This window comes from Neolamprologus brichardi, chromosome 14 (assembly GCF_056152115.1).
Source record: "Neolamprologus brichardi isolate AB-2024 chromosome 14, ASM5615211v1, whole genome shotgun sequence".
Taxonomy (NCBI): Eukaryota; Metazoa; Chordata; class Actinopteri; order Cichliformes; family Cichlidae; genus Neolamprologus; species Neolamprologus brichardi.
In genome coordinates this window covers 27096138-27121845 of record NC_142117.1, presented here as the reverse complement: position 1 = coordinate 27121845, position 25708 = coordinate 27096138, and the positions used below count along the sequence as shown (strand labels likewise).

The 25708-nt window shown below is 41.5% G+C and overlaps 2 protein-coding genes across 4 annotated transcripts in view; both read right to left on the bottom strand.

Annotated features, from left to right (window-relative positions):
• LOC102793877 (rho GTPase-activating protein 32-like) overlaps positions 1-14649 on the bottom strand; it is a 28258-nt gene extending 13609 nt beyond the window's left edge. Inside the window, exons 1-9 of the mRNA XM_087851051.1 lie at positions 14209-14649; positions 7899-8012; positions 6855-6960; positions 4747-4838; positions 4404-4488; positions 1514-1600; positions 1283-1420; positions 1084-1176; positions 82-204 (exon numbers count right to left, since the gene is read on the bottom strand). Of these exons, the coding sequence (XP_087707177.1) occupies positions 82-204; positions 1084-1176; positions 1283-1420; positions 1514-1600; positions 4404-4488; positions 4747-4838; positions 6855-6960; positions 7899-7987 (813 nt within the window). The 5' untranslated portion in view covers positions 7988-8012; positions 14209-14649. The remainder of the gene's footprint in view (positions 1-81; positions 205-1083; positions 1177-1282; positions 1421-1513; positions 1601-4403; positions 4489-4746; positions 4839-6854; positions 6961-7898; positions 8013-14208) is intronic.
• A 2826-nt stretch (positions 14650-17475) lies between these two features.
• The window catches only part of igsf9ba (immunoglobulin superfamily, member 9Ba), a 75188-nt gene continuing 66955 nt past the window's right edge, over positions 17476-25708 (bottom strand). For 2 of the 3 annotated variants that reach the window (XM_087851050.1, XM_087851048.1), the window contains 2 exons: positions 22187-22317; positions 17476-22102 (listed from right to left, as the gene is read on the bottom strand). In XM_087851050.1, the coding sequence (XP_087707176.1) occupies positions 21894-22102; positions 22187-22317 (340 nt within the window). In that variant the 3' untranslated portion in view covers positions 17476-21893. Of the gene's footprint in view, positions 22103-22186; positions 22318-25708 lie in introns of those variants that run through there. The other variant, XM_087851049.1, reaches the window with a different exon arrangement.

Here is a 25708-nt window from a genome sequence, read left to right as displayed (position 1 = left end):
AATAAAATCTAGCTAAAGAAGAAAAAACAAGTTAAACAAATGGGAGTGTGTTTCTCATAGATGTTTCATAATAGCCGCTACCTCAAAGGTTAGCTCGTCTGTGGCCTGGGCTGTGTACCGCTTGGTGACGTGGGCAGCGGCGATGGCGGGGACATTGATTGAAGCTTCTTCAGACACCAGCAGATGGTTCCCCTTGTTGTCGATCTAAAAATAAAAAGTGTTACAACAGAGACGTGTTAGCCCAGTTTTTCTTAAGCACAGGAAGCAGGGAACGGGAGCTCTGTCACTGCAGTAAAAGTAACAGAGACAGGAAGCAGAAGAGAGGGAACAAAAATATTTTCTTTTTACCTCCAACTTGACTTAATATCAGTTGTTCCCTGTTAAAGCAGAGCCTGAACAATGCACTGCATGTAGCATAAACGATTAAACTGATTGTTTTTTAGCAGCAGTTGATCGGACAGTAAATACTTAAAATGGTTTAAAGGGCTTGACATTAAGTGACTGCCTTGTTTTATGAAAAAGAATTCAGTGCAACAAGAGCCAGCATATTATGGTTCGACTTGAACTGACAGTTCTCATTAGCAGACAGCTGAATTGTGTCTTACTGCTTGTTTCTTTACCAAGCCTTCTAGGGGTAACGCTTGAAGCTAATTCTTTTTAACTGAGTGGCATCAGACGTTAGTGAGGGACATCTCTGCCTATGCAGCTACTATTAAACTATTATTAATGGCCTTCAAAGCATGTTTATAACCACTCAATGTCCAAAATCGTCATTAAGGGTACAGGGGAGGGCATCAGATGTAATCTTTATAGGCGAATGAGCTACAGGAGACGCACTACTTCACTGGCAAAATACACTGACAACCGCCCAAGTCCTTTCATGCTTGTGATGATATGATCTTGGAGCTCTGGTTTCTCTCACCATCAGAAATGTGGAGGGTTAATGCTACCAGTCTTGCCCAGGACACTCTAAATTCTGTTGTGCTGTTGTGCTAATTCCTGATTAAAATCAAAAACTTACGTTTTTCTGCAACAAAAGCAAAATGTCAGAAAAAAAAAATCACCAAAAAGATAAACAGATACCTCCATCCATGTTAATACCGGACCACAGTTGATCTTATTGTCAGCGATGTTAGAGAAGCGGGACAGGTAGGTTGCCAACATTGTGGCTACTGACTGAAAGGAAGCACATGATCAAGATTTGTATAAGACAAACTGTCTGTAACATTAAACAGATAACTTCAGGCAAATCTGTGATCTTATACGTTATGGATATAGATACCTCATCGGTGTCCTTCAGCGTGTCGTATCGCGGCAGCTCAGTGAGCTGGGAGTAACGGCGGTCGTATATACACAAGTGCAGATGCTTGTCCAGCACCCGGAAGTCTTCATAAGACCTCTTCACCAGCCAGTTTCGACCCTGAGAGGACGAACAAATGATAAACGGAAATGGAAAGAAATATACGACGTCGTGCGATCTAATCTCGTTCACAAAAGTAGCAAGTAATGTTACCTGGCAAGTGATCTGGACCAGAAAGACCAGCTCCTTGGAGTCCAGCCCAGCCTTTGGTCCTTCACTCTGCCCCTCTGCAAAGGCCAGCTACGGAGAGACAGAGAAGCTAACGCTGAGAAGGCTGTGGTGCTAAATAATTGATGAGTTTAATACAACAACCTCTCTGTATATGACCTGGTATACAAGGAGAACTTCATGTAAGGACCCATTTCTGCATGAAATAGTAAAACCACTTTTACGCTGAACAGTGGAGTGAAAAAGTGTGATGAAAATCAAGCACCAAGGCACTGTAGGGAAATAATGCATTAATAAAGGAGGATGTGAAGATTTTGTAAAAAAAAAGGAATTCCGACAAATGATCTTTAAATGTGACTGACAGCCTTCGTGGTTAAGTTATTTGGCAGGTAAGGAGGATATATATCATCTGCCAGCAGCACTTCACTATAAATCCTGCAGTATGAAATGTATAATAGATCAGCTGTTAGCATTTCAGAACTTGGAGGTGGTGCAGATTTAAAGAATATTTCTTTTTCTCTTCCTCCTCACTAATTTTTAATATGCCCCAAAACTGAAAAGATCAAAGCTTCACTGTAGTTTGGGAATTTGTTGATAGACATTACTGTAGCAACGACTTCAAAGGCCTCGAAGCCAAGGGAAGTTCTGGTTATTTATATCTGTTAGCAACTCATCCAGATACACTGTTATACAACACGCAGCGACCCAGTTACTGCTCAGCAGTAACACGGCAAACCACAGTGACAACGAACGAACAGTCGGAGAAATTTGTATCTAAATAATTCATGATGGAAGAGCTCTTGTACACTGCGAGAATCTGAAATACTAGTCCCGACCAAACAGCTAAATTAGGTACCGACGGGTCAACGAGCCAAAGAGATTATGATGAGAAGGATTACGGACTGAATCACAGATAAAAAAAGAAGGTTTCGATTTAAAAGATTTGAATAAAAATAAAACAGCAAAAATCTCAAAGTTTTCACCGAAGGCGTGCTTGAGCATCACTTCTTCCATGACGCTCACACCTTCTCCTCCTCTCTTCAAACTAGAGCATGCTAATGCACAAGCGTGACATTATTTCCTCACAAATATCAACCACCAGAAGCTCAGATGAATATATAGTCAACGCATGTTTATGTTACCTGCCACTAAGGCATCTCACATATTCCCCGCAGCTGGAGGAGGTGGCTCTCTCTTTGTGTGCAGCCGCAGTCCTGGACCTCAGCAAGCTCCTCCAACAAGCCAAATCTTAGCTCAGAGCAGCGGCTCAAACGCAGCTCGCCTATTTGCCGTCCCCTGCCGTTTTACCCAAAAAGCTCATTTCCAGTGCTTTGGATCATTGCGCGCTCATGCTCTGTTCTAAAAGCAGAATATATAAAAAGAGGATGCTCCCAACTGTGTGTGTGTGTATGTGCGTATATGTATGTGTGTGTGTGTGTGCGTAACCCCCCTTCCTGCATCCCTTTTTCGATCTCTTCCCCCTCCTCCCTCTCCTGCGCTCGGTCTCCATCACCCTCCTCCTCTCGCTCTCCCTCTGTCTCTCTCTCTCTCTTAACCCTCTTTCCTTTCTCCGGCAACAAAAGGGGGTTTGCCAGTAAAATGGGCTCAGCCGGCACACACAGATACACAAGCTCATCCATCATACAAAGGCACAAGACAGAAAGACGACCCTTTGTCATCTCAAAACAATTCTCCTTCATTGCGCTCTCAAGGCGAGACTGCAGCTAATCTGGAGAGGGATCAATCAGGCAGGCTGCAGACAGAGGCAGTCTGCTGTCCTTGTGCTATTCTGCAATCATGATATATGAGACTTGATCAGCGCCTGGCTGCTGCACTGTGTGGATGAAGAGACATGAGAAATGCATCACGGGACAAAGACTAATCTCTCAGATTAAGTCGAGGATTCATCACGTTGCATTGTGGCGTGCAATACACCCCACAGCGACGTCTCCGCACACCCAAATTTCTATTTCAGCTTGACTCTGCCTTTTGTCTCCTTGTGGTGCTTTCCAAGGTCACTGGAACTGTCCTGCTTCCACTTCCCTCCACGCTGCTGATGCAGCCATCACAATCATGGCAACCACAAGAGGATGCTCAACAGAGTCAGAGCATCCAAGAATTGAAGCCCCGTCCAGCCTGTTACACTGTAGCTGACTAATACTAGATGTAGGGATTCAGCCTTAAAGTATGTGTGCATACATGCATACACTGCTCTGCCAGCCTAAAGCTGACACTGGCAGCCTGTAGTTGGAGCAGCCTGTATCAGAGGTGACTGATGCACTCTGCTGGCAAGCAACCCGCACTACACCGAGGTTAACCAGGCGACTAACAATCACTTCCACACATGGATGAGCAGCCACTAAGGCTTCACTGCTTCTTATTATCACTGCTTTGAACAAAGTCTTTCTTAAACCTAGAAAATTATCTATATGTCCAAATAATTTATTATGTGGTTAAAGGAGAGGAATCCCAATCTGACTTCAGAGGCCTGTATTATGAAGGTGGATTTAAGGTTTAGTCTGTGCTTTTAGGTTAACTCTTCCCCTGCATCAACTATAACTGCAGCCACACTCACACACGTAACATGTGATTTATCAGACTGAGATTTTAAATTTGTCTCATACAAAATCCTACAATTCCTGGATAGAAAAGACTATTTGCTCTATTGTGACATTTAAGGAGAAAGAAGGATAGAGCAGTAACTGTCCAGGAAAGGCAAACAAGGTTATCGATTCAGCTGCCACACTGCGTTTAAAGAATGATTCCTTTCTGGAGCAATTCACTAAAACGGCCACTGAACTCGAGCCAAAGACACAATTACTAAACATAGAAACTCTGCTGCTGAAGTCACGGTGTAAGTATTTTCAGGTCTCACCTGAACATTGCCAAAATCAACTGTCTCATAGTGGAAATGGGCACACTCTGCCAATCTGGGAAAGTGACCTCTGGGAAAAGTCAGCCTGAAAAACAAAAACAAAAAAATATATATAGCAAACGCAGCAACTTATCAGTATTCAAAACACTGAAAAAGAGAAGAGCAAAGTCTATTGGCATAAAAGAAGAAGAAGTAGAGAGAGATTAGGTCTGCACATGATAACAGACTCACTTATCTGTCTGTGTCACACCCGTCATTTTATAGGTCCTCATTTCAGTGGCCTGAATAAGAGGCCTGGTTTACAGCCTATAATAGCAGCAACACTGTCTCCAGGAACACCTACTTCTTCATGTTCTTGACCTTCATGCTGGCTGTGCTGACGCAGGAACGCAGGATGGGCTCAGCCGGGTGCTCTGTGATGTCATCGCTCCTTGCCTGCCAAACGGAGACAGCACACTTCGATAAATGTCAGTCAGTCACGGGACAGCGGATGGAGAACCATTTGCAGTGACCACAGTAATGATGTCGATCACATGAAAGAGTGAAGGTGCTACAACTGAAGTGCTACACACTAAAGGAGTGACTCTAAGCAGTACAATAAGTTTTATGCTACAGCATAGTATGCAAGGCTAATATGTTATATTACTATATGCTGTGGTGTATTGCATTCTTTGCTATCCTATAACTGTGTTATCATATGTGTGTTCATGTTTTGTTGAAATGTCATTTACACTAATATTAGCAATTCCTGTAAGCATGAGGCATTTCCTTTCCATGGATTCTGTTACTGTACTACGTTGCTATTGTGCTCCATAGAGCTGGAAAGCCATGCACATGAATGAACAGATATATATTCTAGTACATAATGAACAAATACTGCTTTATCTGACTTGTTATCAAGTCAGATGTTATCAAGTTCATTACTTTGAACCAAAAAATGTACTTTGTTCAGCATATTTCATACCACCATGATGTCAACAACTCAGAAAACTCGTGCAGCAAACTTGTTCATTTTGAGGCAGAGTTCATTGGAATTGTTCCAGTTAGAAATCAAGTTTTCAATAGTGAACGCATGAATGCAGTATAAGCTGTAATCTTGTTCTTCTTTAAGCTGTTCCCTTTAGGGGTCGACACAGCAGATCATCCCTAGCATCCTCTTCTGTCACACCAACCCTCTGCATGCCCTCCTTCACTACATCCATGAATCTTCTCTGCAGTATTCCTCTTTTCCTCCTGTCTGGCAGCTCTATAATCCACTTTCTTTGTCTAATATATCCACCATCTCTCCTCTGCACATGTCCAAAATATTTCAGCCTTGCCTCTTTAACTTTGAGCTGTCCCTGCGATGTACTCATTTCTAATCCTGCCAACTCTGCAACCTCCACCTTGGCCTCCTGACTTTTGGTAAGTGCCACCGTCTCCAAACGTGTATTATAGCAGGTTTCTCTACCACTGAGCAAACTTCCCCTAACACTCTTGCCACTATCCTTCCGTCACACTTGTCTCCACCCACTCCACGTGTACATAGCTTGAAAATCAAAATGCAAACGTGGAATTTTATTTGTAAAAATACAGTATACATTTAAAGAAAAATGCACACGTCATGTGACCACTTTGCCTAATAATCCCTCAGGAGGTAACCACGGGACAACGGGTATCTGGTGCCAGGACTTCCTGTTTTTTGTAGTCGTTATTGTTTAAGAATGTAGATACATTTTTAAAAAGCAACTAAAAAATAATAATCATACAGCCAGTAGTTTTTTTGGGGTTTTTTAAAAACTGCATCTATGTTCGGTTAATCAAACAGGAAGTAGTGGCACAAGATACATGCTGTCCCACGGTAATGACACTACCCCACAGCCACCCACCTTTGCTCTTCACAGAACTGTTTCCCTGCTTGCAGTCTAACATTGACCAGATGTAAATGGTGAATACTGCTTTAAGCAGAAACCAGAACGCTTCCAGGAACAAGAATCTAGCAAGTCCCTTGCTAACAGATTCTGCATATTCATGTGCAGATATCAGAGTTAAGGGAGATTAATATGGATAGAGAGAGATAGAAACAGACAGATGGTAATTAACAAACAAAATTCACCAATTTTACATCTTAAAATCCCCCTTTAGATAGATAAATATAAGAAGACAAACAGAGAGAAAAGATGACATCATGTGTCTGTGGCATGACACCATCATCACACCTTTACCTCAGCTGCTATCAAGCATGTCACCTCAGTCTCTGGTGAGATATCCTTAAATTTACATAACAGCTGACTTTCACATGTCCGCCATATGACCTCAGTGCCAAGATGCTGTGAATAACCTCCAGAACCAGTGCAGCCTCATGGAAGAAGGGAGACATCCATCTCTGCTGGTGTTTATGTGTTTTCTTGTGTAAGTGATGAGTCAGAGGCGTGTGTGTGTGTGTGTGTGTGTGTGTGTGTAGGCGTGTACCATGGCAGTGGATGTCTCCTGTGGTTGTTTCTCCTCTAGAGGATTACTGTTAGTGGCTTGAGGTAAGGCATCGTCTTTGTCCAGCTCGGTAGACGGTAACACGTCACTACAGGAAGACACAGGCCAGGAATTTAAATAAAAGAGAGATAACATGTCACAGTATCAACTGCTGTGCCACGGAGACTTTAAAATAAGGCTTGTCACTTTTTTTTAAAAAATACACCAGAGGGAGCAAGTGAGGAGGAATTCATAAAGTGTGGCTTGGTCTCAAATCCTGACATTGCAACAGCATGGCCCAGAAAACATGTTGTACAAGCACTGCAAGGTTTAAATTGCATCACATATGATAACTGGGAAATATGTGAAAATACTAGTTTAATCCAATCAGGTCAAGGTGGAAACATATGTTGCACAAATGTCCATGATCCAGATTAATCAGAAAGCAAAACAAACTGTAGCACATTTGGGGTCTGTTGTATGCCCTTAGGAAAGCCAAGGTTGACTATTCAGTGAGCCATAAAGACAATTCACCCACAAGGGACTGCTTCACAAAACCGTCACTTGAAATGTGACTCAGTGTATTCAAGAGGGCAGGGTGAGGTTCCATTCAGCTCAACTTTTATGAGCAACAAAGCCAGGAGAGAGACAGAGCACGGTTTTGTCAGTGTAATTCAGCATGATGAGACCAGGACTCCAGGCCAGGAACACAGACACACAGTGTAATTTATGTGATCCACAGGGATACAGTGAATTGCATAAGAGAAGAAGAGATATGGTAAAGTCTGGACATGATGAAGCTTGGAACAGAGACAGTCTGTCTGTCTCTCTCTCTGGGGACAGGGTCATCTTTTAGCCTTAACACTGTTCTGCTCTTACCTTCCTTCATGCAGCATCTCAAATGCAAACGCGCATGTAAATGAGCACACAAGCACATGATAGTTAGAGCTACGCACGCACACGTCTGTCTCCACGCATTTTTATGTTTTTACATGATTCACATCAGCTGACATGATGTGAGAAAAAAAAAAAAACAGAGCAACTCACCTCTCAAGGACGTCACTACTTCCTGGTTCTCCCTCGGGTCCTGAGGCAGCATTCTCAATCACCGCGGCAACCACGCATCCAGCCTCCATGATGCTGCTTTACTGCAACTGTCCGCTGTAGAGAAACGTGAGTGGGAGGAGAGGGAGGGAGACAAAGCCAGAGTGGGTGGGTGAGCGTAAGAGTAGAGCATGGGAGAAGGAGTCCGATCCTATGAAGCCGCCAGACGTTAACACGCTTGAGGCTGCAGCGTGCGCGACTCTCAAGGCTACAATTCACATAGCCCAGACTGTAATCTGCGATGACATCATGCTACAGTGCCAGGAGCTGCTTCAGGGATATAAAGAATGTCAGATGGCACATTCATAAGATGATTTCATGAGAATATCAGCTTCTTTTCTTTCTTTCTTTCTTTTTTATAATTTTTGCACTGACAGGAGTTAGCTGGAGAAAACATCTACCTTCAAGAAAACGTCAAGGCTGTCATGGCAGTTTCAGTATGAGCCCTGGGATAAAATTAGTTCACTTAGCATCATTATCTTTGCTCATAGATATCCACTCACTGGCCATTTTGTTTGGTGCAACTGTTAAGCTGCTAGTAAATGCAAATATCTTATCAGCTAACACACATGGCAACAACTCAATAAATTTTGGCATGTAGAAATGTTCAGAACAACCTGCTTAAGTTTAAACTGAGCATCCAAATTGTTAATAGAGATGATTCGAATCACAGGGATAGCTCAGTAGGTAGAGTGGTGACCCCATGATCAGAACAGCTACCCTGAGGTACCCCTGAGCAAGGTACCATCCCTACACACTGCTCTCCGGGCACCCAATGGCTGCCCACTGCTTCACTGAGTGAATGGGTTAAATGCAGAGAGGAATTTCCCCACGGGGATCAATAAAGTACACTTTCTTCTTTCTTATCCCTATCAAAGCACCACCTCACATTGCGAGGTCATAGAGTATACCCTGTACTGACCTTCAGTCTGTTGCAAGTCACAGACAACTAAATAAGGTTCATACTGGTGCTGTCCAGGTGCAATTTTGGTCTGGGGTTATTTCTTATGTGCTCGGCTTGGCTCCAAGTCACGGTCTGTAGCCTATCCCAGTTACCACAGGGCAAGAAGGGGGATACACCCTGGACAGGTCGCCAGGCTGTCGGAGGACCAACACAGGAAACAGACGACCATTCACATTCAATCATATAGGCAACTTAGAATAACCAATTAACCTAATCCCACCAACTGTATGTCTTTGGACTGTGGGAGGAAGCTGGAGTACCAGGAGAGAACCCACACAGGCATGAGGAGAACATGCCAACTTCACACTCCAAAACTCATATTTAAAAAGTTGTAAGTGTAAGGATGGTAAGAATCATCATATTTGGAAAGGCTCATACCAATATGGCCCTGATCTATCTTACCGTCTAATGGAATCCAGTATCACTACTGACCTCCTTATGTACTGTAAACAAGCAGAAGAAATGCCCTGATTAAGCAAACTCGGCACCACAATCTTCCCATAACTAGCTTCTAACCAATGTGGGTGTGCATTGTGAAACAGTGCATGTTAAAAGGGCGTGTGGGTGGAAAAAACAAGCCTCTTTTCACACCTCTGAGGTCCATCTCCAGCACTAAAAATCCCTCCATTTAACTCTAAGGCAGTTTTACCTTCCCTAAGCAGCTCTGCTAATCAGCACAGAAATGTTTGGAGTAACAAGTAGATTCATCAGCCCCAACTGACTGCTGCTGTAGTAACAGTTTCCCACCAGCCCCTCTGGCCCAGAGCCTCACCGAGTTGCTGTTGACGGCCTTCTACAAAGCCTCCTGACTCAGCAGAATGTGAGCAGGCAGACAGGAATATGGGCCAGATCAAACTCCAATTCATCCACATCTCATACTGCATCTCCTCTCTAATAGACACTGTAACCTTGCCAAAGGAGAGCCAACATACTATACAAGCAAGCAGCAAACTAATTTATTGTTTAGAAGTGTTGCATCAAGCACTGCTTCATAAGGGTCACCGGGGGGAATGTTTTTTGGAAAGTCATTTAGAAGTGAAGACAGTATGCTGCCAATTAATGTGGCTCTAGAGGCACATGTAATAAAATTAGTGCCTCTATTTACAGCTTAAAAATCTAGGTTAACATAAAAAGATCCAAGCATTATCTCTTCATTGTTTACAATATTTCCTTTATCGTGCATTCCATGATTTAAAAAAAAAAAAAAGTGCCACATGGTACAATACCTGACCTTGCTGATGGCACCGCATAAGACAGTGAATCAAGCATAGGAACATGCTGTACTGCACACTGCAGAGGAGGCGGGCTAGCTGTGTGCTTTAAAGCTGCCTGACAGAAACAGAAGCCTGGCAACTTGTGGGGGATGAGCTGAAGATAGCCGACAGCAACATATGATTGAGGGCTATACCAAACACCTCTCAGCATCATGAAAATCACAACACATGGAGAAAAAACAGGAGGACTATTTTGGAATTGCCCCAAATAGCTTGAGCTATAAAAAGATAAAGCTGTCACATCTGTAAAAAAAAGTCATTACTCTAGTTGATCTTGGCAATGAAACAGATAGCACATATTGATGCAGCCGTACAGGTGAGAAAAACACCATCCCGCCAAACCAGGCATCAAAACCATGTAACTAAAACTGCAGAGCTGCTGTACATCAAGCAGAAATCATCTTTCCACCACATCTCCATCAGTCATTTTCAGTGTGTTAAGCAAACCTAATCCAGATGTACAAATAAAGAAACCCTCTACCTGTCACTTAAAAAAAAGAAAAAAAGTAGTGCTGCTCTGATGTCAGGAGACTGCAACAGAGAGTTTAAAAGGATGTCACCCTAGTATCTGATGGCCTAGATGGCATTTTAAGGAAAAACAGGGCAGCCTACACAGTCGTGCACACTGTTTATGAAACTGCTATCAGCATATATGCTGACAAGAAGAATGACTGCCTGTATATTTGTAGCTACAAACACACAGCAGATGTGTCTCAGTGAGTCACAGATACTTTATCACATATGAGAGGAGGTAGGAAGGCAAGCCAAGGAAGGAAGGAAGCTAAGAAGAAGGAGAGGGAATATGAAAATGTCTTTTTACCTTTCTCTGTAAAAATTGAATGCAAAAATAGCTCCCATTCTGTGGACCTACAGTAAACAGTGTAACATGGCCTAATCACACCTTCATTATGGAATTAGCAGAAGTCTAACGAAAGAGCAAAAAGAGTAACAATAAGGCTACATTGGAATTATTAATTATTTGATTTTTACTTTTTAAATTTGATCCCTTACTGGCCAGATGATAAAACACACATTGTTGGAAGTCGCCTAAACAAATACTTCTGGCTACATGATAAGTGTAAATCTGCTACACTCTGTCCTGCTGTTTTCACCACATTTGGGTGTCTGTATTTCACTGTTAGCTGGGCTGTGTGAAGCAGGTTTGCAGGCCTGTTGTGGTTAGAATGAGCCAAAGTAGTAAAGTTGGCAGGTCAGAAACCCAAAATGAGCTAGAAAAAAGCTGAAAGTATCCGAGAAGCCGAGGTACACACCAAAGTGTGGTGATAATCATAGATGGGGAGGAGGAGTCACCATGACGCCACCCACTCATCTGTGAGCGGAGCATATTGCCCGTCACCATCAGGGTCTTTTAAAACTACATTTCACATGTGAGGGGTGCATCCGAATAAGGAGAGAGGGCACGGCACACTCATAAACTTGTGACTTTAAATCACATGACAGCCAATCAGATACTCTGCTTTATTTACTTTACATGGAACAATGATTACCAAAATGAACTTCGTGTTGGATTCAATAAGACTTGAAACTGGTGACTGGGACAATAAATATATTCGCAAAGTGTTTACTGAGGTCATGAATGGAAAAACAAGATGACTATATCATAGTTGCCAATAGTTGCTATTAGAAAGAAAGCAGGTTTAAGACCCTTGAGCACTGGTTCTACTTTTCAGACCCAAATACGATGCCCATTTCTTATATACGGTCTATAGTAATAACTGTCTCTGGGTTCGAGACTACGAGTGACCCTTTCACATACACATGGCCATGGTATCTGTGAAGTTTAGTAAATACCGACTGTATCAGCTTAAACTGCACTTTTAATAAAATTCTTTTATTTTTTTCTGCAGAACCCACCAAAAAGCAAGTGACTGGCCCATGGAGGAAACTTGGTTTCATGCTCTCATTCTGAGCTCTGGATTGCAGTCAACACAAGCAAGAGACGCAGAGGAGAAAGCCCTGTGGTTACCATGGTAACCTCTCTCCCGTCCATCGTGACTTGATGCTCCTCCAGACTGAGGATGAGGTAAGCACAAGGAGGCAAATGATGCCTCAGAGGAACCTTTGGCCAGAAGCTCTGACACATCACTAGACAGTCTATCTGTCGCTTCTCTGGACGGCAGAACTGAGACAGCAGGTGAGGCACTGCTCTCTGACAATGCCGTTTAAAAAAAAAAAAAAAATAAAAAAATCAACTGTAGTTACTGAAGCTTGGGCTCAAATCACTTCATAGAGGGAGGAGGAGGAGATGGTGGTGGCGAGCGGTCATTTGATCTCATAATCTCCTTGAAATCAAACCACAGTGAGATTAAATTTAGCTCGGCCTTTGCCCCGCAACGTCCAGAGTTACAGTGATCCCCGATGCCAGGCAGAGAGCGGGGTGACCAGCAGGGCGATTAAGTTGTATGCAACAGAGCCAAATATTTAATCAACAAGCTGATCTGTCACTCTGGATGACAGTCTAACCCTTACAGTAAGATGAAGGTCTTTCCAGTATAAGCACGAGTGTTTACTTTGTCTAAAAAAAGACATTTTACTGTGTAAGACAAAAAAAGAAAAAATGCAGGAATGCCAGAGGACAAGACCCCAGCTCCCTTTACAATCTAGTGCAATCTAATACAGCAATCCCTGCAACAGCTACAAACTTTGTAAAGCTCATGTTCAGCTGTCAGGGAGGTTTTGACTCAGTTCTGTGGAAATGCATTTATAAGACTGTACTGTACAGTCGACTGGACCACATTACATAGAATACACATTACCATAGAATACGACCAATGCAGTTATTACAGCGAGCCCACACACTCCAACACACATTTCTAAATAATATTTTCTACCATGAATCATTTGTTTTACGACATCTCCAATGCATTTATCTCCTCACGCCAAAAACAGTGTCTGTAAATAGCACGTTTTGTCCTACAGACATTACAAACGTAATTGTTCCTGAGTGACAAACTGGACCCAGTGGATTCTGGGAGTTGTGTAAAATGTCATCAACTGGATAAAAATATAGTTCATTAGTACAGAATGTCAAATAGCTCAAAGTCTTTACTGGTGCATCTGCAGTCTTAAAAACAAAGCCATTTAAAATGTATATATAGGATTACTCAAATGTTGTTAACATATTTCAGTTAACTGAGGGAGTGGTTGACTAACCATTCACTCAAAAATCTGCCTGTTTCTGAGTTTGACTAATGTAATTACATGTGATTTTGTTACATAAGTATAATTTAAAATTTTACATTTAATTGAATCTAGGCAAATGAAATTCACTTGATTGGTATACATTACATTTAACACATTAACAGTTTATTTAATATATTTCAGTAGCATCTCACTCAAAACTGTTGCTTTATGTTTGTTTCTACTCTACAGCTATTTTATACTCAAGCCTCCACCGCACATGCCGTATCTTACATAATGAACACAGCCTCACAAATTACAATACAATTCTTAGCCTTCACACACTAATGATCTTTCTAACTAATAAATAAACACATGGCAGGAATTCGAATACAGGAAGTGCAGGTGTCACAACACTTATTGCAGGGCAAGTGTTGCACTGTTGCAGTAAATAACACGGGTCTTGGTTACACTGTGTCCACGCACTGCACAACAGTGATTCACAGACACACACCAGCAACGAAATCCTCTTGACAGACAAAGTCAGTTTTAATTCCCTGTGATGCAATCATGCGCATATTGCAGTCCCGTAAACCGACTCCTGGGATCCACTGGGAAAACTTTACAGCCTGTGTACTCTGACCTGTTGGGCCTGACAGATCAGCGGTCAGCTGCGTGCGCAACACACGCGCACACATAAACACACGATCATTAGTCAACTCTAATGTAAAGAAGCTCATCAGCTTGGTGGTGGTGGGGGTCTAAAATACGCGCGATGGTCGATGGTCACACCTTCGGCGGTTGACAGCACATTAAACCCGGTGTCGTTATGTCTGCACAGCCAGTTACGATCCCTGCTCAAACAGCAGCCTACCTGTAACTGTACCCGCTGCTCCACTCTGCTGCCTCCTCTATGCTGCACAGCGCAGGGCTCCTCGACGAGGAAACATGTTGTCAGCATCGCACTGCAGAAATGCGCGGCTCGGACTCACACTCGGGCTACGGCTGATCATTTGAGGTAGACGTTTTGCGGAGAAAACCGTTGACCGGGTGCGGCATCGCTGAGGCAGTGTGGGAGTCTTTCCGGGAGCCGCGACCGGACTGACTGAAAGGCTGGGAAATCTGCACACTCGCTGCCGGGAGCGCGCGCTGCTGAACTGACCTCGTGCCCGCGCCTAGGATTTTTTAGCCTCAGGGCTTCCCAGACCTTTCAAAGTCAAGGACCCACATATGAGGCAGGCATGAGGGTAGTGCAAGCGCTTGTTGGAGAAATATTCACGAGTCCGAAGAGCCCCGTCTGGCAAGTTGTGCTGCATTAGGTAATGCTCAGTAAGGAATTACATAACCCTGTAAAATAGGTGGGTGGCAACAGAGAGGAGTGAAACCTGGTGTGCAAGTCACTCATCCTAATACAGCATCTATTGTGCTTGTCCACTGAAGGAGTTAATGTGAAATTCAGCTCTTCTGTTTTAGGCTGTGGGAGCACCGGGACCTTTTGATGACCTTTTATGGTCCTTGCAAACGTGTACTAAAATTTCTGGCCTACTGTAATTTTAAAAATCGATTATACAGCTAGCATAATTGATAGGATCGAATCCATCTTTTTAACAGAAGCTTCTGTTTTCATGCACAGCCATTTTTGGCACCATTAAATAACATCGTAATATACTGTGAACAGTTTGTGCTCTCTCTTTATTTAAAAGTAGCTAGCATATGATGGAGATGGACAAAATGTGGAAATTAATTTTGATTATAAATCTACTGCCTGGTAACTAGTTAGGATACCATACAAATTACTCAAGTCCTGCCTCTCCGACAGCTTGAATGAATGCCTCATCTAACTTGCACAAACATCAGCTCGGCTTAATTTACATAGAGTGCTGCGTCCACAGCCACAATAATGTCACTGCTGCAAATAATCCACTGGAGACTGGAATATGTAATAACATCACCTGTGAAATAAAAATAATGGAGAAAAAAACATTTGACTTAAAGTTGAGTAGAAGATGAAAAGGACAGATGTTATAGAAAGTGTGACAAACCAGTTGCTGTTTGAACCTGTGCTATACATTTCATAGTTGTGAATAATAAATGAAGATAGTACTGTTAGGCCACCTGGGAAAACCCGCTGAAGTCTGTCCCTTTGGAGAACCTGACAGATGTGTGTTACTGCTGTCTGATGCTGCTGGTATGCAGCGTGGTGAACTCACAGGAAAGGCTCAAGCTGCTGTAAGAAGCCAATAAAACTTCAACTCCTGTTAAAGTTTTGTGAAAACCTGGGTTTTAGTCATTAGGCCCAGCGGTTAGCCTTGTTAATGTACCTCATAATAATAATAATAATGGATTGGATTTATATAGCGCTTTTCAAGGCACCCAAAGTGCTTTACAATGCCACTATTCATTCACTCTCAAGCTACGGTTGTAGCCACAGCTGCCCTGAAAGAAGCGAGGCTGCCATATCGCGCCATCGGCCCCTCTGGCCAACACCAGTAGGCAGTAGGGTAAAGTGTCTTGCCCAAGGACACAACGACCAGGACAGAGGGCCCAGGGATCGAACCGGCGACCTTCTGGTTACAGATACGCTTCCCAACCCCCTGAGCCACGGTCACCCCTCATAATGTTAACTTAGTAAAGTTGTAACTTTTCCCAGGGTTTTATTTTCTAAGAGATGCAAAGTTTCAGAGCAAAGTGAATATGCAAAAACACCCGCACAAAATCCAACTCTGTTTTTCCTCAGTAAACCCTTTCCTAATGAATTTATGTTCTCTAGACCTGTTAATCAGGATGCAGCCGTTAGTCATGCATCCACAGCTTTAACATGTTTTTGGGAGTTGTCTGTGTTTTTGTCTTTGCACCCACTTGCTGTGTGTTTTCAGTTCATCTTGTTCATGTTTCACTCACATTCAAGTAACTATTTTGTTCTAAAGGTCAAAAACATGGAGTAACTTTCAGATACTCTGCTGTTGTCCAGTCGCTCTGAATGTGATTTGAACAAAAAACAAACAAACTGATGTTTGGTTTATTAGCTGGTTTCCTGGTGGAACCTTGTTTGCACAGTTACACCGCTTATGAATTTGTGCTAATTAATTAAGGTGATTTTGCCACCTTTCACAGATTAAAGCTGCTATACTTACCACCCCTGTCCCTCACATATCCTGTACTTATGCCACATTAAAGGATTTACCAGACAAATCCAAAATGTATTTGGGTCTTATCATCTAACTCTGAGGCAGAAAACTGCCGATATGTAAACATTTTATTTAAAATGGGTTTTTTTGTATTTTATTTTGGACTATATCATTCATCATATCATAGTATCATTGTAATGAATATCTGATGCTCCCAGGCCTCGGGTAAACTGTGGTACTTACCACTGTTAGGCAAATACTCAATGTTAAATAATGTTTGTTCATTTCTTTAAATAAAAACACCCTCACATTTGCTTTATTGACTTACACAAATGCCATAGTTTAAACAGCAGGAATAACATACAGCAATTAACCCTGTCTATTCAGCACTCTTTGTGAAATGCAGGTGACGTCATCGGTTTGACCAGTGGATTAGGTGAACTTTTATTTTCCTAAGGTGTATGCAGATGGCTTTGCATTTGTTTGCTTCCAAGCATGCCAGAGGGAATTTGAACAAAAGCACAAAGGTCAGTGTGACAGACCTCATCCTCTTTCAGGTTATTTGTCTTCCTTGTTCTGGCTCAGCCGCGGGACAATTCATTCCTCAAAGTCTGGGTGGGGATATTAATTATTGAACAACAAGCATGCATTTGAACCGAGTCTTTGATCTTCCTTGGTTGTGTCCGTTGGATCTAAGAGTACATTCACAGGATAACTTTTATTCTTTTTTTTAATTCAAGAAAAAAGGTCATTTGAAACCTGGCACTCCTGTAATTATCCTGCTCATGTGTCCTAGAATTAAAACAAAACAAAACAACAACAACAAAAAGGAAAAAAAAACCCTGACCTGATTAAGCTGCTCATATCCCATCCTCACTCTCTGCCCAACACTTACACCCTGTGTCTAGCGTATGAACTACAGCATCTTCTCCACCGGTCACACAAAACCACAGAAAAAACAGGACCTCTTTTGATTTTTTTATTATATCAAAATACAAAAATTTGAGAGGAAAATTTCATATGGGACTAAACGTTTGAAATGATATGGTGACATGAACACAACACTGCTTTCATATTCTCACAGACATGCCATAGATAGAGCATAGAGCATGTGCTAAGCCCATGCCTACGTCATGACGAGCCACCGGAAGTGAGCCTGTGCGTTTTCCCTATAAAGGCTTGAGATGGCAACGACTGCCGCTGTACATCCAAGGCCAGTTGGTAACGGCCCAGGGTGGTTTTTTACATCATAGTTCATTCAGGTTTCAGTTTTACTCAATAAAGAAACAAGATCCATGGCAGTTGAACATGAAGAGTGAGTAAGACATGATCTGAGACGAATTCACTGGAGAGCAGTGGCAAATGAGAAAAAAAAGTAATACAAATATTATACATAAGGCTTTGGTACAGCACCATACAGTATGAGTTAATTGCTCACAAAAAGTTAAGTGAAGCATAAATACCTGATGCGGTGACAAAAAAGAAAGACAAGTCTAAAAAACTGACCAAAAACAAAACAGAAACATCAGGTTATTGTTGTTGTTTTTTTTTTAAAAAAAGAGAAAAAGTTACAAAAAAAAAACCAGACAAATGTTTTTGCTTTGAATTATTTACATATGAACATTATGGAGACAGATTATGCACATAAAAAAAACAAAATAAAAACATATAATACAGCATGTAAACATGTGATGTACAGCACAGAGTTCAGTGGATGGAAGTGAAATGAAATGTAGTAAATTTTCTTCCTTTAATTAAGCACTACTTGGTTTGCTTGAGTATGAGCATTAGCTAAAACAGTCAACGATGTAGTGCTTATTGTAGCCTACGATAATAATACATTCTAGTTCTCAGTGCTGGTACACAAAAACAGAGAATATAGAAAATACTACATATTTCTATTTTCCGTCCAATAACAACCAGCTCGGATGTCCATGAATGATTGCTAAATAGGCGTTTTTGTATTGTCTCTACATGCAAGATTAATACAATTTAAAAAAACGAAAGGAAAAAAAAAACAAATCTCTTCTAAGTATCATCCTACCAGCACCTAGTGATGCACTAAAAGCTGTAAGCAGAAAAATTGAGAGAAAACAAACGAATCAAAAAACAAACAGAAATGAGCTAACAGTACATCCAAAGCAGCCCTCTTAAACACTGTACATGTTTCTGTTGAAGATGCAAGGAAAACAAAAGAGAGGGGGAAAAAAAGCCCGGAAGACAACATCCATTCTTAAAAACCCACGAGGAAGAGGATGTATGAGCTTTCCCGATTCCTTTCTACGAGGAGGATAATTACAAATGTGGACTGGTGACTACCCATGGCTATACTGTACAGTACTAGTAGCAATTCTACCTTGTAAAAAGGTGGCGGTGTGACATGAGACGGTAGCGCCCCTGCAGTAGTGTGCTTGAAAAACAGTGCTGTTAACCAAAGACCTACAGGAAGTGTGTAGAAAAGATCACCTCGTGATCTGATGCTCTCAGATTCCTTCTCATGTGTCCTGTGGCGTGTACTAATCTAAATTAGGTTATGTTTCTCCTTTTAGGCTGGGTTAATAGTCTCAATATCAGCACAAACATAGTTTAGAGAGGGTACCTTGGAAGCACAGACAGACATTGCAAACACGCTATAGAAAACAAGTCGTCTTGAGTTCATCTGAATGTCACAAGTCTCTATTATTTGAGGTTACACTACTAGTTTCCAGTATTGTCTATCACTGTCTTCACACCATGATACCGTTAACGAAAAGGGCCTAGAGTGTCTAGTTGCTCAAAAACACCAGGGGCCGACGGAGTCGCTTGTGGAAACAGGGAACGGAAAAAATCTTCAGACCTCTATTCTACAGCACCACAAAGTTAAACATAGCACCAAGTCGTAATGTTCAAAGCAACTATGCCCTAACACACGTTTCATCATCGAACTAATGTAAACACAATTTCCTCCACAGTACGTGTTTTACAGGACTCTAGCATGTCCTCGACTCTTAGAAAAAAAGTTTATTTGCTTTGGACACGTGAAGGCGAAGAGATCTGGAGTGAATCTACATGTGTGCTCGTGAACGGGCGAAATACAGGATTACTTTGTTCCAGAAATATTATAGTAGAGGGCAACACACTTCTGCTCCTAAAGCTTTTTCCAATGGGCATTCACGTACTATACATCAGAGAGAATACTACTCAACTTGTGCAGCCAGCGGGCTATGGCAATAACACACTGTACGGTACTAACATGAACCTTTCTTTTCTTCTCAGATAAAATAACGTCTGCTAAAGTATGACAAATTAGGCACCTTAAAATGTTTTAAAAACATTATCCACTTAAAGCCGTACTGTAAGCAAATACTTTTATATATAATCTAATTTCTTTTTCCGTGGGATCCTTTTCATACATCCTCACACAAGAACGTGTTCCTGTAAAACATGGTTTGCGTCATCTTTACAAATACAATACACACCATGTACAGTACATAACAAATATAGATATTTTTTTCCTCGTATCTTACACGAAACCAATTTCTGACGCTCGCTTTCGGGCAAGCGCCGATTTCTCGCTCGTCAAAAGATTTCGGCGAGCAGACGTCGAGTCGAGTCATTCGCGCGGATGTTTTTTTTTTTTTTAGCTGGAAACCTTTGAGTCGTTATTAGGAGGTGGGGGAGAAAAACTGTTTGATATGTCTCAGTGACAATATGATGATAACTGCTTTTCCTCTTCTGCAGATCAAAGCGGGGACTTGGCTCAGAAACTGTGTGGGACTGCATACAGGAATTTGGACTTGATGCGCCAACTGGTCACCTCACCAATCTCAGCTACACTAGAAGCAATAATAACGGGTCATTCAATGTTCTGTGACATTGGGACATTCATTTCCTGTACAGCAAAACATACATTCAGTATCGGTTAGTGTCGAAAAATCAACAAACACACAGAGAAGTAGCTAGCAAGTAATCTACAGTTGTTAAAGATAAACAGTCAAGGTGGCCGTCGTTTGAATATTTCCCATTTCTTGTTAACAGCTTTAGAAATAATCACATTCTCATCTAAGAGCTGCTGCTAAACATTAAGATCCTCGCTGTACTGCTTGGTTATTTTTGCATCAAATCTTTTGCATGTACAGTGCAAAAATGTGTCAATTTATTTGCCTTTTTCCCTCCTAATCTGACTGTGCGCATTTTTTTAAAATTGTTTTTCATAGGTTTTAATCTGGTTCTATCCTATTATTTGGATATACACAGTTGAAGCACAAGCCCATGTTAAAAGAAAACAAAACGAGTGTTTATGCATCTTCCGTAGCGATTTCTCTCGTGAGTCCTTGGCAGAGAAAGTAAAACCACACACACACACGCTATCGGACTCCCTCACTCCTACAGTGAGAGAAGCGTGAGAAGGCGAAGAAAAAGGCAGTTTATGTTCGAAAAAGTAAGCAAACACAACAGATAAAAACAAGGCAAAAACAAAAAGGCACCTCGAGCTGTGCCGCGTTTCACAAATGATTTCCTTGATAATGAAATACATACAGTACAGTTCACAATTTGTCACCCCCGTCCCTCTGACCCTTCAAGTCCAACCTCCGCTGAGCATCTGAGTCCCAAGTTAGTTTGAGCGATCTCGTGAAGGCTATGATCTTTGTCTTAACGCAGCGCCGCAGTGCTGTAAACACACTTGAACCATCGCGCAGTAAAATGAAGACGCCGTCCTCTAATTGTTGGCATCGGGTCACAAATCAAAACAAACACAATATGCTAGCTTTTACTGGTAATAAAAAGCTTCTAAAGTAGATAAAGTTAGGCCATATTATCCGTTTGAGAGAATGAGAGTGGCGTGTGATATAAACCTTTTTATCCATATGTAAAAAGGTCAAGTACGTACAGTATACCACAAGAATTACAGCAAATCTGCGTTTACTCTGAGGTATATTTGTGGTAAGAACCCTGTGTTTAAATACTGAATCTATTTGTATTGTAGGAAAGGTAGACTCATGTCCCTGTCCGAGGACGCACCAGGCTTAACAGTACGCTGTATCACTGAAAAACCTAAAGATATGGACCCCTCAATGACCAGTGAGTGAAAAATCTTGAACGTGTTGTGACATACTCAACCAACACATTTTTTTATTACTGTAGGAGGAAGCTTAATTCCCTTGTTTTACTATTTATATACATTATATATTTTCAGAGCATTTTCAAGTGAAATTCCTCAAAGACAAGTTGCAGTGACAACCCGGAAAAGCCATTGTTCTTGTCTTCAGATAAGATTTCCAACCCCGGAGTATTCAGCTCAATGTTTCCCACTCCCCGAAACGCAGATTAACTTTTTAAGGATTATAAGAAAGGTATTCGTTTGATATTTGGGTAGAGCAGGACGTGCTGAGGTGGGATTTCTCAGGGGTGGTCGGTTTAGTTGAGTCCAATGGCTTGTTGGGCACACGGGTCAGCGTAGAGTCCCATAATTTGGGCCCTCTGAGTCTGCACTGGCCAGAATGCCTGTCTGGTCCTCCTCGAACTGCCTGCGGCGCAGGAAGGAGGTCAAATAGAGATAGGGGTTCTTCTTGTTTTGCTTTTTCCTCTTTCTCGGGAGGTTAAGATCCTCTCCCTCTTGGGGTGTCTGAGATTGCTGCTGGGTCTGAGAGAGAGACGCACCTGAAAGAGAGGCAAAGGACTCATACACAGGACGGCCGTTTGATCGGTAATCTTTTGTGGCTGCTCTCTGATCGTCAGACAAACCTGTTCTCCTTCCGGAGGTTGTGTTGTTATTGTTGTTGGCAGCCACTCCCTTGGCTTTAGTAATACAGTGTTGTAGCAGTGCTGGTAAGCTCTCAGACCCGGCAGTATCGCTAGACGCACCTAGAGGTTCCCTGAGAAGATGAAAGACACAGCACACATTGTTCTGCATTATTCCAACAGTCGTGTTCGGTCACGTCTCAGAGAGAACAGACGAAATGGCACTTTCATTTCTATTTCCAGAAGGTGCTATCATATGATTTGATGAGCTCTTGAACTTCTACTGAGAGCCCTTTCACTAAGATGATGAATTTCCACTTTCTATCTGCGGTGATGGATGAGAAAAGTTAGATACAAAGAAAGAAAGAGAACGAAAAAGAGAAAGAAAGAATAGTTGACTTAAGGTGGCAGTGGAGTTGGTGAATTATTGGCTATACATTTGTTTTTCTTAAACAATCATTATGTTAAAGACCCACTCTGGGATTTATAATTAAAGTGTATTTGTTCTCAAATTCAATTCATTCAATCAGTTCATTTTCTTCTGATTTTGGTGGAATAACAACTCTTTAAAATCTGGGATTTCATCGAGTCTTAGAGACAAAACTATTAAAAAAACGTGCTTAGCTTACAGCGAGCTTTCGCTTTAACATTTGGGTCTTTAAATAGTGACTGCTTCAGAAATGCGAGCAATATTGGCCTCTTTGCTGTATAAAACTCATAAAATGAAAATAATTTCTGGAACTTGACAGTTCCTGTACCAATGGAAGTCGTCTAAAAAAATTGTACAAAATTCTCTATTAGCGCTATTTTTACTAGACCGTAGGTTCAGGGGTCGGCAACCTCTGACCGTCACCTGCGTCAGCACACAATCTCGTTTTCAAATAGTGGCCCGTGAGACGGACAATGGTTCATAAAATACAAACTACCAATCAAAATTTGGGGTCACTTTTTTCAAACATGTGGGCTGAAGACGTGTGCCTTAAATATGATGTGTAAGTGGCAGTTGCCCTGTGGCTAAACATTACTAATAAAAGGGCTTCTTGTTATCTTGTTTTGGTGAATCAGCAAAAGACTTGCTGACATGGTAACGTGACTTTACAAGCACCATACAGTTCATACTGAGAGGTCTTTAGGCTGCCATACAATCCTCCCCTGTCCCTCAGATATCTTCATGTGCATGACACAGAAATGCTTATTTAGTAAATGGCAAATTGGGCTTAAATTAAAAGAAATTAATGGGTAAAATTACAGAAAAAGGTCTGGTAGCTCATTTTCCTGGAATTATAAAATGTAATGTAATAAGGTTTTTTCTGTTAATTCACAGAAAATGTCCTTGTTTTTTCTTTCCACTGGGGACCCTTTTTAAAACAGAAATTTCTATCCTGTAGCAAGAGTACTGACAGGGACTAGAAAGAGACAGGTTATTTCTCCCATACTGGCTTCACTTCATTGGCTCCCTGTTAAATCCAGAATCGAATTTAAAATAATTTTCATCACATACAACGTCTTGAATAATCAGGCCCTATCTTATCTTAAGTTCTCCCACTGCTGGATTATTTGTGAGTATTTAAACACAGAATGGGGAGCAGAGCTTTCCGCTTCAAGGCCCTCTTCTGTGGAACCAGCTCGACTTAAAACATTTCTTTTTGATAAAACTTATAGTTACGGTTCGATCACACGACCCCAAATCCTTCTTCAGTTATGCTGCAATAGGTCTAGGTTGCTGGGGGCTTCCCATGATGCACTGACTGTTACTTCTCACTCACCCTTTTTTTCACTCACTATATGTTTATACACCACTCTGCATTAGTTATTATTAATCTATTTTTAATATTATTCCACAGCATGTCTTTGTCCTGTCTTCCTCCCCTCACCCCGTCAGATGGCCGTCTTTCCCTGAGCCTGCCTCTACTGGATGCTTCTTCCTGTTGAAGGGGAGTTTTCCCTGATGTTGCAATTTGGGGGTTTATTTATATAAGTGAAATGAGTTATACTCTGTTATTTAAATGTTTATTTATTCCTTAGTTACTTTAGTACAGTATGAATGGACATGGGAAGATCTTTGTCAATTGGAAAAGCCAGTTAGAAGTTCAAAATCTATACACTCCTTTACATTCTCAAGAGGGCCGAATTGGAGTCTTTAACGGGCCGATTCTGGCCCCCAGTCCTTATGTTTGACACCCCTGTTTTCAACTCAGAGTCAGAGAAGATGATTACATAAAAGAGGCTTTAATTGATCCCTTTAACACTTGCCTCTGTCCACACTAACGGTTACTTACTTAATTACTGTGTAAATTTCTGTATTTTACTTATTAGTCAGCTGCATCGCAGCTATGGCTATAATTTTGCAACCCAAACTGTGCATATAATATTATAAAATTGTAGATGAGGTCAAACTTATCATCATAAAAAAAGGTTGCCAACCCCTGCAGTCCATTTATGTACTCTGCATTTCTCTGATTGCTCTGCGTCCTAACATGAAAGTTCTGCACAAAAAACAAAAAAACAGAAAACACACAGGAAGGTGTTCCTGAAACCTCGAGAACTATTTTCATTTCATGAGTGATGCATGCGAAGTTGAATGAAAATAATTAATTAATCAGCACAAAGTAATCACATCACGTTAAGGTATCCTCACTTCCAGTGGTCTGCTTAGAAGCAGTTTTACCTCGTACTGGAATACGCTTGTTGTACTTTTGTTGTCCATCTCTCTCATAGAAAGATGCAATAAAGTTAAATAATAAAAAAAAAAATTCCAATAACCTCACAAAAAGTTAAGCTTGTGTTCACGAGGCTCACTGTTGGCTCTTTGCCTTTCAAAGAACTGAATGCAAACAGCGTCGAACCTGACTTAATGCTTTCATTAAGTCAGGTTGTCGCGCCAAACATGTATTGTTTCAAAAGGCATGGGAACACAAAGCTTTAGAGATGCTGTCCATCATTTGTCACTGTGGAGAGAAAGATTGAGAGCCATTAGCAGAGAGGGGGAGACAAATCGGAGAATTGCAACAGTCCTGGACAGTTAGAGAACATTTCCATTGTCATCACATAAACTGTGTGTCGAGGCAACAGTGTTAAAATATTGCTCATTTCCATAGACATAAACACTATACAGCACACTTTCAGAAACATGAACACTGCGTACAGAGGCTTCACCATGCTGACGGGAGGAGATGGCAGGTAGAGGAAATGGCCGTTAAAGAACAAGTCACATGACAGGAAGAGGAAATGGCCATTAAAAACAGTCACATGACAGAAAAAACGAAAGCACTTAGGACAACAAATGTGACAAAGAATTTAGTTTGAGAATTGTTGTTATTTGTTTGGTTGTAGAGAGAAGTTTAGAGAATGCATGCATGGCATTTTGCACATGGAACAAAACTTTAAAGGGGAATACTCCAGTCTATCATTCATGTGCGTCCTCTATTGATTCAAGGCTTTTTCTTTTTTTTTTAGTGCAGGGAAACATGTCTGCGTTCAAACAATGAAAAGGACAAAGTCAAATGCTTCTCCACAATCCAAAAC